This window comes from Pseudophryne corroboree, chromosome 1 (assembly GCF_028390025.1).
Source record: "Pseudophryne corroboree isolate aPseCor3 chromosome 1, aPseCor3.hap2, whole genome shotgun sequence".
Taxonomy (NCBI): Eukaryota; Metazoa; Chordata; class Amphibia; order Anura; family Myobatrachidae; genus Pseudophryne; species Pseudophryne corroboree.
In genome coordinates this window covers 741,475,604-741,495,821 of record NC_086444.1, presented here as the reverse complement: position 1 = coordinate 741,495,821, position 20,218 = coordinate 741,475,604, and the positions used below count along the sequence as shown (strand labels likewise).

Here is a 20,218-nt window from a genome sequence, read left to right as displayed (position 1 = left end):
AAAAATGACCTTTTGCCTACAGGTTCTCTCTTTAATTTTGCCACATCAGTTTTTACCAACAAATCACGTAGGTTCTGGCCTCGTGAATAACAAGGCATTCATTTTGTTTCTCCCAAATGCAAATTATTGTCTGAACTTATGATTGGCCAATGTTTTTTGGATATAGAATTAATATGTGTTGATCCCAAATTAAATTTATTTACCCACGGTAAAATTGGTTTGTCTACCTTACTTATCTTACTTGTGGTAAGTAATGTTTCTCTGTCAAGGGCCATCACTTTAAAAACATTAAAATGCTCTAAAAATAAAGAATACCCTCTATCTACCAGTTTATCAATTAGGGAATCAATCTGTTGTTCTGCCGTCTCGCTGTTACTGTTGATACGTCTAATTCTGATCATCTGAGAGTATGGAAGTCCTCTAGTCATTGATTTAGGGCGACAACTTCTAGCATGAAGGAGTTGTTGTTTATCTGTTAGCTTCACAAACACAGTAGTGGTAAGGACAGAGTTCTTAATCTGAATACTAACATCTAAAAAATTAATAACATCTTGAATCATGCAGTAGGTGAACTTGATGGGTCCCTCTGTGGCATTGTACGCAACAATAATATTTTCCAGTATTGTATGATTACCTTTCCACAAGACAATTAAATCATCTATATACCTGTTAAATAATAGCGCATGAGAAGTGAATAGAGGATTATTGTAAAACAGATCTTCCTCTACCCCGAACATCACTATGTTTGCGTACACTGGAGCCACAGAGGAACCCATCGCACACCCCCTTATTTGCATGTAGAATTGCTGGTCATAAAGAAAAAAATTCATTGTCAAGATTAATTCCAACAACTGTAGTATTACATCAATTTTAGCCAGACTGAATGCCTTTTTCTTCAGTAAAAAAACCTTTTGACAGCGGCTAATCCGAATTGATGCGGTATTGAGGTGTACAGACTTACTACATCTACCGTTACCAATCATCTGGAATTGATGTTAAACCCTGCAGATTGTTAAGTAGACTAGTTGTATCTAACAAAAAACTTGGTTCGTTGCGAATTAACGGCTGCAACAGAGAATCTAACAGACATGCTGTCGGTTGCAATAATGACCCTCTGGCCGACACAATTGGAAATTTAAAATGTGCAAATTGGTCATCCGTTTGTTTCATATTAACAGAATAGTTAGTGGAAACTCACAGTGCTGCGCTGTGATTACACTGTGAGTTTCCACTAACTATACTGTTAATATGGAACAAACGGATGACCAATTTGGACATTTTAAATTTCCTGCAGGGGATATATGGTCTTTCTCAGAATCAGAAGCTGAGGGAATATTGTGTGACAAAGGCATCAATGACGAAGCCGAAGCAACGTCAGTGGAAAACATCATGGACTGTCACTCAGTGATTACTATAAAATGATAAAAACACCTAGAGGATTCCGGGTCAGAAACTGTCCTACGATAGGACGTTATGATGTACAATTTTGTCGACTGTAGACGGCCATCTTAAATAAATGCTCGCTAGATTTAATATTATTGGTTATAGAGCAATCTAAAAAAAGAAATGGAGGTTATCAAAAATAAGATCAGTGCATTTGAACTGGTACATACTCCGGCACTATTAGCTGATAAAGAGGAAAGTTGGATGGAAAAAATTCAACAAGTGTCTCAATATAAAAGAGAACTGATTGCTTTTAAAAAAGAAAAATTACAAAAGGGAGAACAAGATTACGAGAAACATTCCGTATACAGATGGCTCTCAGACAATAGATCAGAGGGGAAGAGATGACCCTTTTTTCGTAGAGACCGGAGACCTTTCACTAGATTCGATACAGAATCTTCAGAAGAGACCAATAGTGACACAGAAAGATCTAATCAAGAGATTGCCCCTTTAGGGGTGAAAACAAGAGGAGGAAGATTCCAAGACAAAGATGGCGCACGAGGAGAAGCGGCCAAAACGAGAGGCAGAGGAAGAGCAGGTCGTCCTCCAACATCCAAAAAGACATCATAGTAAACCTGTCTTCTTATGAACTGACCTCCACAGAAATTAGCTTGCTTAATAAGGGCTTATCATTCATTCCATCAGTCCCGTTTGACCCACTACAATCGAATATTGAAAAACATTCCTTGCAAAGAAATATTAAGCTTAAAGAACACTTTAAAGACAATATAGGACATTCTTCAGTAGAACACCCCCCAATTCCTAAGCAACTAAGATCATTTGTCCCTAAATTGTCTTTTGAGCCGGTATCATACAATCCCAGCATCAAGACCTTCATGAGGTTGTTAGAACAGGATGTAGAGGCAGTCACCAACAGTGATGTTTCTAGTCATCCGTATCTAACACTACAAGAGAGAGGCATCAAAAACATTGTCTAATAATCATAATTTGATCATTCGTTCAGCTGATAAAGGAGGAGCAATTGTCCTCCAAGACTTCACTGATTACAACAAAGAGGCTTTAAAACAATTGTCTGATCCCCAGGAGTATATGAGGTTGCAGTCTAATCCTACAAGTCTTTGTAAAAAGAGACTAGAAGGAATCCTGCAACAAGCCTTAGTGGTAGTTTTAATTTCTGATCATATATTTAAGATTTTGATGCCGGACTATCCGTTGGTTATAGATCCACCGCCTGGTCACCCAATTGTGTCGGCCAGAGGGTCATTATTGCAACCGACAGCATGTCTGTTAGATTCTCTGTTGCAGCCGTTAATTCGCAATAAACCAAGTTTTTTGTTAGATACAACTAGTCTACTTAACAATCTCAATGGTTTAACATCAATTCCAGATGATACATGGTTGGTAACGGTAGATGTAGTAAGTCTATAAACCTCAATACTGCATCAATTCGGATTAGCCGCTGTCAAAAGGTTTTTACTGAAGAAAAAGGCATTCAGTCTGGCTAAAATTGATGTAATACTACAGTTGTTGGAATTAATCTTGACAATTAATAAATAAAAAATAATTTTTTTCCTTTATGACCAGCAATTCTACATGGAAATAAGGGCGTGTGCGATGGGTTCTTCTGTGGCTCCAGTGTACGCAAACATAGTGATGTTCGGGGTAGAGGAAGATCTGTTTTACAATAATCCTCTATTCACTTCTCATGCGCTATTATTTAACAAGTATATAGATGATTTAATTGTCTTGTGGAAAGGTAATCATACAATACTGGAAAATATTATTGTTGCGTACAATGCCACAGAGGGACCCATCAAGTTCACCTACTGCATGAATCAAGATGTTATTAATTTTTTAGATGTTAGTATTCAGATTAAGAACTCTGTCCTTACCACTACTGTGTTTGTGAAGCTAACAGATAAACAACAACTCCTTCATGCTAGAAGTTGTCACCCTAAATCAATGACGAGAGGACTTCCATACTCTCAGATGATCAGAATTAGACGTATCAACAGTAACAGCGAGACGGCAGAACAACAGATTGATTCCCTAATTGATAAACTGGTAGATAGAGGGTATTCTTTAAAAACATTTAAATGCTCTAAAAATAAAGTGATGGCTCTTGACAGAGAAACATTACTTACCACAAATAAGATAACTAAGGTAGACAAACCAATTATACTGTGGGTAAATAAATTTCTCTTACGTCCTAGAGGATGCTGGGGACTCCGTAAGTACCATGGGGATAGACAGGCTCCGCAGGAGACATGGGCACTTTAAGAAAGACTTTAGATCTGGGTGTGCACTGGCTCCTCCCTCTATGCCCCTCCTCCAGACCTCAGTTTGATACAGTGCCCAGAGGAGACTGGGTGCTTTTCAGGGAGCTCTCCTGAGCTTTCTGACAGAAAGTATATTTGTTAGGTTTTTTATTTTCAGGGAGCCTGCTGGCAACAGACTCCCTGCATCGAGGGACTGAGTGGAGAGAAACAGACCTACTTCTGTGAGTTTCAAGGCTCTGCTTCTTAGGCTACTGGATACCATTAGCTCCAGAGGGAGTCAGAACACAGGTCTCACCCTGGAGTTCGTCCCGGAGCCGCGCCACCGTCCTCACAGAGCCGGAAGATAGAAGCCGGGTGAGTATGAGAAGAAAAGAAGACTTCAGAGGCGGCAGAAGACTTCATGATCTTCACTGAGGTAACGCACAGCGGTGAAGCTGTGCGCCATTGCTCCCATACACCTCACACACGGCAGTCACTGTAAGGGTGCAGGGCGGGGGGCGCCCTGGGCAGCATATAAACCTCTTTTCTGGCAAAAAATAGTATATATACACAGCTGGCCACTGTATATATATATATATATATATATATATATATATATATATATATATATGAGCCCCCGCCAGTTTTTAGTATATTTGAGCGGGACAGAAGCCCACCGCCCACCGCTTTCCCTCAGCAATCACCAGCGCCATTTTCTCCACAGCACAGCGCAGAGAGGAAGCTCCCTGGACTCTCCCCTGCTTAATCCACGGTGAAAGAGGGTTTTGAAGAAGGGGGGGGGGGGGCACATAATTGGCGCATTTATAAATTACAAACAGCGCTACTGGGTAAACATAATTATATAGTGTTTTTTCCTGGGTCATATAGCGCTGGCATACTCTCTCTCTGTCTCTCCAAAGGGCCTTGTGGGGGAACTGTCTTCAGATAAGAGGATTCCTTGAGTGTGTGGTGTGTCGGTACGCGTGTGTCGACATGTCTGAGGTAGAAGGCTTTCAGGAGGAGGAGGTATGAATGAGGTGTCTCCGTCGACAACGCAGACACCTGACTGGATGGATATGTGGAATGTTTTAAGTGCTAATGTAAATTTATTGCACAAAAGATTAGACAAAGCTGAAGCTAGGGAACAGCCAGGGAGTCAACCCATGTCTGTCCTTATGTCGCAGGGACCTGCAGGGTCTCAAAAGCGCCCACTATCCCAAATAGTAGACACAGATACCGACACGGATTCTGACTCCAGTGTCAACTACGATGATGCAAAGTTACAGCCAAAATTGGCTAAACGTATTCGATATATGATTATTGCAATAAAAGATGTTTTGCATATCACTGAGGAACCCCCTGTCCCTGACACGAGGGTACACATGTATAAGGGAAAGAAACCTGAGGTAACCTTTCCCCCCTCACATGAGTTGAACGAATTATGTGAAAAGGCTTGGGAATCTCCAGACAAAAAACTGCAGATTCCCAAAAGGATTCTTATGGCGTATCCTTTCCCGCCAACGGACAGGATACGGTGGGAATCCTCCCCTAGGGTGGATAAAGCATTGACGCGCTTATCCAAAAATGTAGCGCTACCATCCCAAGATACGGCTACCCTCAAGGATCCTGCAGACCTCAAGCAGGAGGTTACCTTGAAGTCCATTTACACACATTCTGGTACCTTACTCAGACCGGCGATTGCGTCGGCCTGGGTTTGTAGCGCGGTAGCAGCATGGACAGATATCTTATCAGCGGAAATTGAGACCCTAGATAAGGATACCATTTTATTGACCATAGGGCATATAAAAGATGCTGTCCTATATGAGAGATGCTCAAAGAGACATTAGTCTACTGGGTTCTAGAATCAACGCTATGTCGATTTCTGCTAGATGAGTCCTATGGACCCGGCAATGGACAGGTGATACCGACTCAAAGAGGCATATGGAGGTATTACCTTACAAGGGTGAGGAATTGTTTGGAGAAGGTCTCTCGGACCTGGTCTCCGCAGCTACAGCTGGTAAATCAAATGTTTTGCCTTATATTCCCTCACAGCCTAAGAAAGCACCACATTATCAAATGCAGTCCTTTCGATCACAAACAAACAAGAAAGTACGAGGTGCGTCCTTTCTTGCCAGAGGTAAGGGCAGAGGAAAAAAGCTGCACAACACAGCTAGTTCCCAGGAACAGAAGTCCTCCCCGGCCTGTACAAAATCCACCGCATGACGCTGGGGCTCCGCTAAAGGAGTCCGCCCCAGTGGGGGCACGTCTTCGAGTTTTCAGCCACATCTGGGTTCACTCGCAGGTGGATCCCTGGGCAATATAAATTGTTTCTCAGGGTTACAAGCTGGAATTCGAAGAGGTGCCTCCTCGCTGGTTTTTCAAATCGGCCCTACCATTTTATCCCCAGGAAAGGGAGGTAGTGTTAAATGCAATTCACAAATTGCATCTTCAACAGGTGGTGGTCAAGGTTACCCTGCTTCGGTCACACCCATATTAAATTTAAAATCCCTGAACCTATACTTGAAAAGGTTCAAGTTCAAGATGGAATCACTAAGAACGGTCATCGCCAGCCTGGAAGGGGGGGATTTTATGGTATCTCTGGACATAAAGGATGCATACCTTCATGTTCCCATTTATCCACCTCATCAGGCGTACCTAAGATTTGCGGTACAGGATTGTCATTACCAATTTCAGACGTTGCCATTTGGTCTCTCCACGGCCCCGAGAATTTTCACCAAGGTAATGGCGGAAATGATGGTGCTCCTGCGAAAGCAAGGTGTTACAATTGTCCCGTACTTGGACGATCTCCTCATAAAAGCGAGATCAAGAGAGCAGTTGCTGAACAGCGTATCACTTTCACTGAAGGTGTTACAGCAACACGGCTGGATTCTCAATATCCCCAAGTCGCAGTTGGTTCCTACGACTCGTCTGACTTTCTTGGGCATGATTCTGGATACGAACCAGAAAAGGGTTTATCTTTCGATAGAAAAGGCCCAGGAACTCATGACTCTGGTCAGGAACCTATTGAAACCAAAACAGGTGTCAGTGCATCACTGCACTCGAGTCATGGGAAAGATGGTGGCATCATACAAGGCCATTCCCTTCGGCAGATTCCATGCGAGGATCTTCCAATGGGACCTACTGGACAAGTGGTCCGGGTCACATCTACAGATTCATCAGTTGATCACCCTGTCCCCCAGGGCCAGGGTATCTCTCCTGTGGTGGCTGCAGAGAGCTCACCTTCTAGAGGGCCGCAGGTTCGGTATTCAGGACTGGATCCTGGTGACCACGGATGCGAGCCTCCGAGGATGGGGAGCAGTAACACAGGGAAGAAATTTCCAAGGTCTTTGGTCAAGTCAGGAGACTTGTCTTCACATCAACATCCTGGAACTAAGGGCCATATACAACGCCCTACGGCAAGCGGAGACCTTACTTCGCGACCAACCAGTTCTGATCCAGTCAGACAATGTCACTGCAGTAGCTCATGTAAACCGCCAAGGCGGCACAAGGAGCAGAGCGGCAATGGCGGAAGCCACCAGAATTCTTCGCTGGGCGGAGAATCATGTAAGCGCACTGTCAGCAGTGTTCATTCCGGGAGTGGACAACTGGGAAGAAGACTTCCTCAGCAGACACGACCTGCATCCAGGAGAGTGGGGACTTCATCAGGAAGTCTTCGCACAGATTGCAAGTCAGTGGGGACTGCCCCAGATAGACATGATGGCGTCCCGCCTCAACAAAAAGCTACAGAGGTATTGCGCCAAGTTAAGAGACCCTCAGGAAAGCTGTAGACGCCCTAGTGACACCGTGGGTGTTCCGGTCGGTCTATGGAGGTCATTCCGAGTTGTTCGCTCGCAAGCGGATTTTAGCAGATTTGCTCATGCTAAGCCGCCGCCTACTGGGAGTGAATCTTAGCATCTTAAAATTGCGAACGATGTATTCGCAATATTGCGATTACACACCTCGTAGCAGTTTCTGAGTAGCTCCAGACTTACTCGGCATCTGCGATCATTTCACTGCTTGTCGTTCCTGGTTTGACGTCACAAACACACCCAGCGTTCGCCCAGACACTCCTCCGTTTCTCCGGCCACTCCTGCGTTTTTTCCGGAAACGGTAGCGGTTTTTCCCACACGCCCATAAAACCGCCTGTTTCCGCCCAGTAACACCCATTTCCTGTCAATCACATTACGATCGCCAGAACGATGAAAAAGCCGTGAGTAAAAAATGCGAACATTGCGCACATGCGCATTAAGCGGAAAATCGCTGCGATGCGAAGATTTTTACCGAGCGAACAACTCGGAATGAGGGCCTATGTATTTCCTCCTCTTCCTCTCATACCCAAGGTGTTGAGAATAGTAAGAAAAAGAGGAGTGAGAACAATACTCATTGTTCCAGATTGGCCACGAAGGACCTGGTATCCGGATCTGCAGGAAATGCTCACAGAAGATCCGTGGCCTCTTCCTCTAAGACAGGACCAGTTGCAACAGGGGCCCTGTCTGTTCCAAGACTTACAGCGGCTGCGTTTGACGGCATGGCGGTTGAACGCCGGATCCTAGCGGAAAAGGGTATTCCGGATGAGGTCATTCCTACGCTGATAAAGGCGTGGCATCTAAACATTATCACCGTATATGGCGAAAATATGTTTCTTGGTGTGAGGCCAGGAATGCTCCTACGGAAGAATTCCATCTGGGCTGCTTCCTTCACTTCCTACAAACTGGAGTGAATTTGGGCCTGAAATTAGGGTCTATTAAGGTTCAGATTTTGGCCTTATCCATTTTCTTTCAAAAGGAATTGGCCTCTCTCCCTGAAGTACAAACTTTTGTGAAGGGAGTACTGCATATTCAGCCTCCTTTTGTACCTCCGGTGGCGCCTTGGGACCTTAACGTGGTGTTAAGTTTCCTTAAGCCACACTGGTTTGAACCACTTAAAACGGTGGAATTGAAATATCTCACTTGGAAGGTGGTCATGTTATTAGCCTTGGCTTCGGCTAGGCGAGTGTCGGAATTAGCGGCTTTATCATATAAAAGCCCTTATCTGGTTTTCCATATGGATAGAGCGGAATTGCGGACCCGTCCTCAATTCCTGACAAAAGTGGTCTCATCCTTTCATATGAACCAACCTATTGTGGTGCCTGTGGCTACGCGTAACTTGGAGGATTCAGAGTCCCTTGATGTGGTCAGGGCTTTGAAAATTTACGTGGCCAGAACGGCTAGAGTCAGAAAAACAGAAGCACTGTTTGTCCTGTATGCAGCCAATAAGGTTGGCGCCCCTGCTTCAAAGCAAACTATTGCTCGCTGGATCTGTAACACGATTCAGCAGGCGCATCCTACGGCGGGATTGCCGTTACCAAAATCGGTCAAGGCCCATTCCACTAGGAAGGTGGGCTCTTCTTGGGCGGCTGCCCGAGGGGTCTCGGCACTACAGCTGTGCCGAGCTGCTACTTGGTCGGGTTCAAAGACCTTTGCAAAGTTCTATAAGTTTGATACCCTGGCTGAGGAGGACCTCCTGTTTGCTCAATCGGTGCTGCAGAGTCATCCGCACTCTCCCGCCCGTTTGGGAGCTTTGGTATAATCCCCATGGTCCTTACGGAGTCCCCAGCATCCTCTAGGACGTAAGAGAAAATAAGATTTTAAACCTACCGGTAAATCTTTTTCTCGTAGTCCGTAGAGGATGCTGGGCGCCCGTCCCAAGTGCGGACTACTTCTGCGAGACTTGTATATAGTTATTGCTTACATAAGGGTTATGTTATAGTTTTCATCGGTCTTGGACTGATGCTATGTTGTTTTCATACTGTTAACTGGGTAGTATATCACAAGTTATAGGGTGTGATTGTGTGGCTGGTATGAATCTTGCCCTTGGATTAACAAAAATCCTTTCCTCGTACTGTCCGTCTCCTCTGGGCACAGTTTCTCTAACTGAGGTCTGGAGGAGGGGCATTGAGGGAGGAGCCAGTGCACACCCAGATCTAAAGTCTTTCTTAAAGTGCCCATGTCTCCTGCGGAGCCAGTCTATCCCCATGGTCCTTACGGAGTCCCCAGCATCCTCTACGGACTACGAGAAAAAGATTTACCGGTAGGTTTAAAATCTTATTTTAATGTGGGATCATCACATATTAATTCTATATCCAAAAAACATTGGCCAATCATAAGTTCAGACAATAATTTGCATTTGGGAGAAACAAAATTAATGCCTTGTTATTCACGAGGCCAGAACCTACGTGATTTGTTGGTAAAAACTGATGTGGCAAAATTAAAGAGAGAACCTGTAGGCAAAAGGTCATTTTTGCCTTCTATAATAAAATTAGGAAATATTACATGTTCTTGTGTTACGTGCCAGTATCTCCTTGTAGGAGACTTCTTTAATCATCCCCATACGGGGCAAAAAATCCCCATTAAACATCAGCTGACATGCAACTCGAATTTTGTCATTTATCAAATCATCTGCCGATGTGGCTTGAGCTACATCGGCAAAACTGAGCGAAAGTTCAAAGAAAGGATGTCAGCCCACAGATCAGCCATTCGAAATGCCCTGCACACGGGAGACAGTGAACAGCCCGTTGCCCCGTCATTTTGCCCATTTTAAACATCCAGTACATAGCATCAGATATAGAACGATAGACTGTGTTCTGGGAGATATGAGAGGAGGCAACAGAGGTGCGAAATTATTACAATTAGAAACAAAATGGATATTGCGCCTGGGTGTAATACACCCCAGAGAAGTCTCAATAAAACAGTCTCATATTCATGTTTTTTTTAAATGAAACAGTTAGTGATACTTGCCAGTGGCAATCGTAAAACAGCATATATAAGTATTGGCTATGATATGGACAACAATTGTAACAGACACGCTTTGATGCGGTGTAACATTGTGCAAAATGTGTTGAAGATAACTATCATATTGTTCCAGCCAGCTTTAAAGTTTACTGCACGCTACTTTGGTTGTTATGGTGTTGGGTGTCTATTGCACGGCGCCGTCGCTTGACGATGACGTCACGTCTTATGCGGCTCAGCGGGTGAGCGGTCCCGGGATGAGCTGGCGGGAATGCACATGGGGTGATACTAGAAAGGTATGTACAGTGTTTTAATTCTGTATTAAAGCCTGACGACAGTAGGTGTGACTACTGAAACGTTGCTGCAAAGTACTAGCTTGCCGTGAATTATTCAAGCCTGGAGTTCCGCATCTTTGCACTGTATATTTATTCTTTTATGAGGGCACCAGCTGCAGTTAAGCACATGCTTTGTGAGTGCCAGACTCTGCATTTTATATATATATATATATATATATATATATATATATATATATATATATAAAAAAACACAGAACAGATTTCTGAGGGTGCTCTAATCGAGGTTATACTGTCAAATTACAGATTATATCTATCTATATATATATATATATATATATATATATATATATATATATATATATATATATATATATATATATATATATATATATATATATATATATATAGAAAGGAGACTGCGGCACTCCGGGTCTTGTAGAAGGTCAAATTGTATTCAAAAAATCACAACATAGAACACCAACGTTTCAGGGTGTCTAGCCCCTTTGTCAAGATGTGAGAGTGGGGCTAGACACCCCGAAACGTTGGTGTTCTATGTTGTGATTTTTTGAATACAATTTGACCTTCTACAAGACCCGGAGTGCCGCAGTCTCCTTTCTCTACCTAGCCATAACTGCTTACTGAGGGAACCGGGCACAGTGACATCAGGAGGAGTACCAGGCTATCCCTGCTTCATATATATATATATATATATATATATATATATATATACATACATATACATACATACATATACACACACGTGTGTGTGTGTGTATATGCATGTATGTATGTATGTATGTATGTATGTATGTATAGTAGATGCGCGCGCGCACAAACACACACACACACACACACACACACACCTGTTTATGTTTCAGTTAATGACTGTGTTTCAACATTTCTTCCTGCAGTACATATGGAAATTATGATAATTTTCACCTGTTTGGTTTGATTGGTTAATCACCTGGGCATAATGCTACAAAATCCATGACTTTGTGCAAGTGTACCTAGAAGAATTGATGCCGTTTTAAATGCAGAGGGTGGTCACACCAAATATTGATTTTAGATTTTTCTTGTTCATTCACCCAGTATTTTGTCAATTGCTAAAGAATAAACGTAAAACTTATTTTTAAAGCATTCTTACTTTGCAGCCTTTTTTTTCCCACACCTGCCTAAAACTTTTGTCCACTTTTCTGTATACAGTATATACCGTACAAACACACACAGATGTAGCTTTACCACAGTCAATAGGGAAGTCACCGTAAGAAAAATGCGCAGGCCATCGGAGGGAAAAACGTTACCCAATCCTGGACCGTTTTAAGTTAATATAGCTGAAAACCACCCATGCAAGACTAGAATCTACCACAACAGACTTGCGACTACTGTCCTATTATTAGTTAGTGGATCTTTAAATGATGCTGAATCCCAAACAGGAAGAGGTTGAGCCAAACTTGCAAATGCAGCAACCACTGTGTTATCAAGTTCCACTAGGACACATGCCTATTTAGAGGTAGTCGAAAGCTGCCGTCTGTCGAGAAGACGTCAGTTTTCGACTTTTGTAGGTTGGAAGGGGTTCTGACCTATTCAATCTAACCCCAAATTATTGGGGCCTCGCTTGCTGGAGCCGAGTGGACGCTGCCGTGAGCGGCGGCTGTGACATCCTCCGGCTACGTTGCCCGCTGCTGTACCGCTGCTCTTCCCCGTCTCAGCTCCCGCATCTCAATTCGACTTTTTTTCAAAGTCGAATTGAGATTGCACTGAAAACCCCAGGTCGGATCCATTGCATGTCGGAATGGATCCGACTTCAATTGAATATAGCCCTGTATGTGTACCGCTACAGCTAAAGTGGGCTATGGAATGTGTATGATGCGCAATGCATTCTATTGTCATTTTCTGCGGAGCTGTAACAGCATTGGTGTGGAGGCAGGTGTAGTATAGAAGAGCTACAGTGTCTAGGTCAGTGTTTCCCAACCTCGGTCCTCAGAGCACACTAACAGTCCTGGTTTTAGTGAAATCCAGGCTTGAACACAGGTGACTTAATTAGTACCTGTTATTTTGATTTAACCATGTGTGCTGAAGTCTGGATATCACTAAAACCTGCACTGTTGGTGTGCCTTGAGGACCGCAGTTGGGAATGCCTGGTCTAGGTATACAGTCATTAGGTCGACCCCATATGGTCAACCCAATGTGTTCAACATGCATTAGGTCGACAGAGTCAAAAGGTGGACAGGCAAAAGAGGTAAGGTCGACAAGTGGACAGTGGGTAAGGTTGACAAGAACAAAAGATCGACATGACGATAGTAGACACTATTATTGTAATTTGAAGTTTCATCATATGTGACCAAAATCTGTGGAAACGAGTACATTCATGTGCACACTTCGTTCGCCATGCTTCTGACAAGGTGGCTTGCTGTAATCGCCAAAAGTAACTAGCCCAAAAGCCAACCACATGGATAGTGAATTAAGCAAAAGTTGGGGGGGGGAATAGGATTTTAATACCTACCGGTAAATCCTTTTCTCGTAGTCCATAAGGGATATTGGGGGAAACTAGTACAATGGAGTATAGACAGGGTCCAAAGGAGCCAGTGCACTTTAAAGTTCTTCAACTGAGTGTGCTGGCTCCTCCCCTCTATGCCCCCTCCCACAGGCAGTTATAGGTAAAAACGTGCCCGAAGGAGAAAAGGACATATATGAGAGAAGGAATATGATAACAGAAAGGGTGGTGATATTTACACACCAGCACACCACTAACATACAACAACAGCTGAACAGGTAATTATAGAACCTGCAGAAAAGTCCACGCACTGAGGGATATTTGGGGAAATATCTTTGGCCTGGGTATCAAATTTGTGGAACTTCACAAAAAAAAGTGTTCTTCCCCGACAAGGTAGCAGTTCGGCATAGTTGCAAGGCCGAGACTCCACGGGCAGCCGCCCAGGAAGAGCCCACCGATCTAGTAGAGCCTTCAGAGACTTAGGAACAGGTAACGCTGCCAACACATAGGCCTGTTGGATAGTAAGCCTAATCCAATGAGCAATGGACTGCTTTGAAGCAGGGCAACCCTTCTTCTGCGCATCATAGCGCACGAACAAGGAATCCTCCGCTCTGTCCTCGTAAAAGACCAAGTAGGGACTTTTACATTATAAGGCCCCCAATTCTGAAACACGGCGAGCAGAAGCCAGGGCCAGTAACATCACTGTCTTCCATGTGAGGTTCTTGTCTTCTACCATCATCAGAGGTTCAAACCAGGAGGTCTGTATAAATTTCCTACATCCAAATCCCAGGGTGTCATAGGCGGCACAAAGGGAGGTTGTATGTGGAGTACCCCTTGCAAGAAGGTCTGAACATCTGGCAACACTGCCAATTTCTTCTGAAAGAAAGTGGAGAGAGCTGAAATCTGGACCTTAATGGAACCCAGACATAAGCCTTTATCCACACCAGCCTGCAGGAAATGTAGGAAACGTTCCAAGTGAAACTCTGCACCAAGTGACCTATCTCCTCCAGAAATGATGATAGTGTTTTGACGTCACAGGTTTCCTGGCCTGGACCATTGGTTGCAATAACTTTTTTGGAAAGACCTTTGTGAGCTAGGATGTTCCGCTCAACCTCCATGCCGTCAAACGGAGTCGCCGTAAGTCCGGGTAGACGAACAGTCCTTGTTGAAGAAGATCGCTTCTTAGTGGTAGAGGCCAAGGGTCTTCGACGGACATGTCCAGAAGATCCGCGTACCACGCACTCAGAGGCCAATCCTGGGCAATCAGAATTGCCTGAACACCTTGATTCCTGATTTGCTTTAGCACTCTTGGGAGCAATGGGATCAGAGGAAACAGGTAGACCAGCTGGTACGGCAAAGGCGACGCCAGTGCATCCACTGCCATCGCCTGAGGGTCCCTGGTCCGCGGGCAACACCAGGGAAGTTTCTTGTTGAGATGAGAAGCCATCATGTCTATTTGTGGGCAACCCCACCGGTCGATGATCTGCTGGAACACCAGATGGTGGAGGCCCTACTCCCTCGGGTGGAGATTGTGACGACTCTGGACGTCAGCCTCCCAGTTGTCCACACCCGGAATGAAGATTGCTGACATGGCTCTTGCAATTCTTTCCGTCACCGCCGTGGCGTTGTCCGACTGTACCTGGATCGCGTGATCCTTGAGCAGAGGAGAAGCTTGAAGTAGAGCATTGTAGATCACCCGAAGTTCCAGAATGTTGATTGGAAGGAGGCTTTTGTTGGAAGACCACCTGCCCTGGAACTGCACCCCTTGGGTGACAGCTCCTCATCCTCGCAGACTCTCATCCATTGTGAGGAGGGTCCAATTCTGAATTCCGAAACTCCTGCCCTCCAGGAGATTGGAGTACTGAAGCCACCACACAGGAGGGAAATCCTGGCCTGAGGTGACAGCCGAATCATCCGGTGCATCTGGAGATATGATCCGGACCACTTGCTCAGGAGATCCAATTGAAATGTTCTGGCATGGAACCTCCCATATTGGATCACCTCATATGAGGCGACCATCTTCCCCAACAATCTGATGCAATGATGGATGGAAACTTGAGCACCATGTGGACCATCTCCTGAAAAGTTCTCGCATTGTCCTCTGGTAGAAACACCTTCTGTGCCACGGTATCCAGCAACATCGCCATGAACAGGAGCCTCTGAGTTGGCTCCAGGTGGGACTTCTGTAAGTTGAGGATCCACCCATGGTCGGACAGAAGACGGATGGTGCGGTCGATATGGAGCAACAAAAAGTCCCTGGATCTTGCCTTTATCAGGAGATCGTCTAGATAAGGCACCACATTTATCCCTTGGATCTGGAGTTGAAGCATCATCTCTGCCATCACCTTCGTGAATACCCTCGGTGCTGTTGACAGGCTGAAGGGTAGAGCCTGGAACTGGAAGTGATTGTGCAGCAGGGCAAACCGCAGGTACGCCTGATGAGGAGACCAAATCGGAATGTGGAGATAGGAGTCCTTGATATCTAAGGAGACCATAAATTCCTGGGCTTCCAGGCCCGCAATTACTGCACGCAGGGATTCCATTTTGAACACTAACACCTTTAAATAAGGATTTAAGGCTTTCACATTCAGAATTGGTTTGACCGAAGAGTCTGGCTTCGGCACCACAAACAGGTTTGAGTAAAACCCCTTGCCGCTTTGCGGTAGAGGTACTGGAACAACAATGTGGTACTGGACCAATTTTGGATAGCCTGTTGTAATGTAAGGGGGGGAGAGTACCGTCGAATTCCAGCTTGTAGCCCTGATAAACGAGCCCCCTGACCCAGGCATCCTAGCAGGAGGACTCCCAGATGCGGATGAAGTGAAGCAGTCGAACTCCCACCTCGAGATCCCCTCGGGGTGGGTTGGCACCGTTATGCTGAGGCCTTAGTGGAAGCAGAACCAGTGGAGTTTTCCTGAGGACTGGTACTTGCAGGTTTCCTGGACTTACCTCTGGTACCTCTAGCAGCATTGGAGGCACCGCTGGCCTTTGATCGAAATGTGGGAGACCGAAAGGACTGGACAGACTGTCCCGGATAGGGGAGGGGAGAAACGTGGATTTCCCGGCAGTAACCTTGGAAATCCAGGCATCCAGCTCAACCCCAAAAAGCCATTCCCCAGAAAAGGGGAGGGACTCCACATTACTTTTGGATTCTACGTCTGCAATCCACTGACGCAACTACAAGGCCCTGCACGCTGAAACCGCCATGGCCGACGTCCGAGCATTGATGTTCCCCATCTCCTTGAGGGAATCACAGAGAACACGAGTAGTGTCCTGAATATGTTTTAGGAGGGTAACCATGGTAACTAAGGGCATATCCCCCAAGAGGCCCCTCTGAATTTGCATGGCCCAAGAACAAATGGCATGGGTCATCCAGCAACCCGCAATGACCGGTTTTTGGGAAAGGCCAGCTGCAGTGTATATAGATTTTAGGGTAGTCTCAATCTTTCTATCCCCAGGATCCTTCATGGTAAAGGAGCCTGGGGCAGGCAACACCGCCTTTTTAGACAGGCGAGAGACTGATACATCCACCCCAGGGGGTTCCTCCCAAAATTTTCGACCTTCAGGAGCAAATGGGAAAGTGCGCAAAATGACACTTGAAATTTTTTTGTCTGGATTCTTCCAGGCCTGTTTGAGTAAGTCATCTAACTCGGGAGATTCAGGGAAAGTGACATTGGGCTTGTTTTGTACAAAGAAAAAGACTGTTGTGAAGAAGCATCTTCTACAGGGAGCTTCAACACATCTCTTATAGCCAAAATGAGGGGTTCAATACCCTGAGCAGAATCGGGATCCCCACTAACGGGATCCGGGTGATCCCCATAATCCTGGACATAATCCTCTGTATCAGAGAGTAGAGCAGGTAAACCACGCTTTTGGGGACCTGCATGAGAGAGGGGGAGCTGTGCATCAGCCCTAGCAGCTAAATCTGCAACAGCTTGTTGAGTAGTTGAGTCTTCTGCACATTAGCAGTGAGCTGGGATGACATCTGACATCATAGTTTAAAGAGACCCTAACCAGTGGGGCTCTGTACCCTCTCCCCCAAACTCTTCACTAATTTGTGAAGATTGACTACATTGCTCACAGGAAACAGAGTCATTATACAATGGAGAGAATCTGGTGTGATAGATACTGCACAGCTTGTGCTTACCCATATTCACAGTAAGTACAAACACATACAACTTACACACAGACAGTTATAATGCAAGCCTGCTTTTCCTACTGTATGTGAGAGGAGATACACAGAGAGGGAGAAATAACAGCACACCCGGAGCTGTACTTCCCCAGTGAGACTGTCAGCTCTGTATCACAATAACACTAATAAATGCAGTCCTGAACTGGCTCAGAATAGTGTACAACAGCGGCTCTCCCTCTTTAGCTGCAACCTGTACCAGTTTCCAGCATGTCTGTGAGGCAGTGTGTGCTGCTGATGACTTCTGTAAGCAAAGGAAGGCTCCAAACGTGGCTGGTCCCGCTCTGAGAAAGCTCTGCCCCCTCCAATGGCGCCGGAGCTCTACACAATATTTATACTGGCAAAGTCTCCCCTAAGATTAAAACCTCACACAAGTACTTGGTTAAGCATGTTTGAGCCAGTGTACTCCAGGGGGATCCTAGCGGAACCTCCAGCGAAGGTCCCGTACGTCGCGCCCGTGATCAGCTGCACTTTGAGCCGGGGGCCCCGTGTACTCAAAACCAATGTCACCTTCAGGCAGCGTGTGCGGCGTGCTGCGGCAGCCAAGGCGCAGTGCCCCGCTGAACAAAAAGCCCCTCAGGATAGTGGTCCTTCAGCGGGGAAGCGGCTCTGCACCTCGCAAGGCCGGTGAGCGACCCCTCCCCCCAAACGCCCACAGCGCAGGTGTGCTGTTGCCCAGACAACATACCAAAAAAAATAAAAGACTGAAAAGAAATTGAAGAAAACTCTCTGGAGCTGCAGAGATGTGCATCCTATCCTGAGGGAACTTTTTTTTCTAAACTGCCTGTGGGAGGGGACATAGAGGAGAGAAGCCAGCACACCCAGTGAAAAAAATTTAAAGTGCACTGGCTCCTTTGGACCACGTCTATACCCCATCGTACTAGTTTCCCCCAATATCCCTTATGGATACTACAGAAAATTGTAAAAAAAAACAAAAAAACTTATGTTGACCATTTGTGTGCAGACCATTGTCATGTCAACCTTTTGTACCTGCTGACCTTTTGTATCAGTTGACCTTAATGCATGTCGACCTATCATCTGGATACCAATGGGGGCTACATAGTTAGTATCCTAGTTTTAAAAGAAAACACAATGTGCCAAACTCTTTGTAACGTTAGTGAAATTGTATAGTTATACCAACAGAAATGAATGGCAACACAATTATAAACCATGTCAGCTTTTTTATCATCAGAAAAGAAATACAATACTGAAACAAAAAGAAATAGGATTTTTATCCATTATATAATTCAAAACTGGAAAAAAAAAAACATACCAAACAGCAGCACTTTATCTTCCATACAACCTGTTTTAAAACAAGGGGGAAAAGCAATGCTTACCTCATTAAACACAAGGTCTTGAATTTGGGGTTCTGAACTTGTAGAAATGGTACGCCGGTCCTTGACCCTCTGTTTAAAGCTGCCAGCTGAAAACAAAATGCAGCAAATGGTGAGTTCAGAAATTCTAAATAGTGGTGTCAATTTTATTTAAAGTGTGTCAATACAACTTGTGAGGGAATTAAATCTATATCTGTGAAGATATGACCCAGATAATTTGTTACTGACTAGATGGGAAACTGCTATGATATCATACCACACAATAACACAACCGCCCAACCATCCCTTCAAAAAAAATTATTTTTGTGTACACATTTCTTAGTAACCTTACATGTTTAATTCCTCCTGAAAAGTGAGGAAAGCAATTAAAAGCTATAGTCTAATGAAAAACTGCATGTCTTTAGTATGTCATAGAATAAAGAAACTGTGAAAAGAGACTAATTATAACTTATACTCCAAAGATATTTAAAAATAGCCTGGACAGATTTGTTGATACCCCTTACAACAAAAATAAACAATTGAATTATAGTGATATTTCAAACTAATTGCTTTCTTAAATTAATATCACACAACTTTAATCCTCTAATCCAGGGGTGGCCAACCTGTAGTCAAGTGAAAGAGCTCAAAAATGGGGGCATGGCCTAGTTGTTACAAAACCACACCCCATTTTTGTGCACACACCTTTCAGTACGACCTTGTGTCACAACCCTGTTTTTAGCCACATTGTACAGTGCTATATATACATACACATACATATATATATATACACACACACACATATATATATATATAATGCCCCAGTACAGTGCTATATATATATATATATATATATATATATATATATATATATATAATGCCCCAGTCAGTGGTACAAGTAGGAAAAAAAAAAAATCTGTCAGTGATACTGTGTGTGGGCGCCGAAAGCCAAAAAATGGGTGCCTCCACAGTGGCAGGTACACATATGTCCCCACAGTGACAGGGAGGTACACATATGTACCCACAGTGACAGGTACACATATGTCCCACAGTGCCAGGAACACCCCCCCCCTTCCCCACTGCTGCTCACCGCGCTGCTGCTCTGCTCAGTCTGCTGTGTGTGAGAGGAGTAGAGCGCAGCGTATGCCTCTTCTGCCCTTCAGTCTCCGGCGGCAGTGTATATATCCAATCAGGCGCTGATCCATGAGCCAATCAAAGCTTGCGGTCCGTCAGTCAATCAGGAGTCTTGGCTGCCAGTCCACAAGCTCTGATTGGTTCACAGGCCGGCACCCTTAGAAACGGTGATCTGCGTGCCGGGCAGCGGGAGCAAGGAACCGACCGAGCTGCATGTGGAGGGAGAAAGAGCCGCGGGTCGGCCACCACTGCTCTAATCCGTCATTCAGCCTACTGTTTGATATCATTGTGTGCACCACTGAGCTTGGACTAGAAAAAGGCAAGGAGATAGTTGTCTGAGGAGATCATCAAGAAAATAAAGACAAG

At 44.8% G+C, this 20,218-nt stretch overlaps 1 protein-coding gene across 3 annotated transcripts in view; it reads right to left on the bottom strand.

The window, feature by feature from the left end:
• The window catches only part of ARHGEF18 (Rho/Rac guanine nucleotide exchange factor 18), a 326,699-nt gene that overhangs the window by 72,708 nt on the left and 233,773 nt on the right, over window positions 1-20,218 (bottom strand). For all 3 annotated transcript variants that reach the window (XM_063916323.1, XM_063916329.1, XM_063916333.1), the window contains one exon: window positions 18,746-18,831. In XM_063916323.1, coding sequence (XP_063772393.1) covers window positions 18,746-18,831 — 86 coding nt within the window. The remainder of the gene's footprint in view (window positions 1-18,745; window positions 18,832-20,218) is intronic.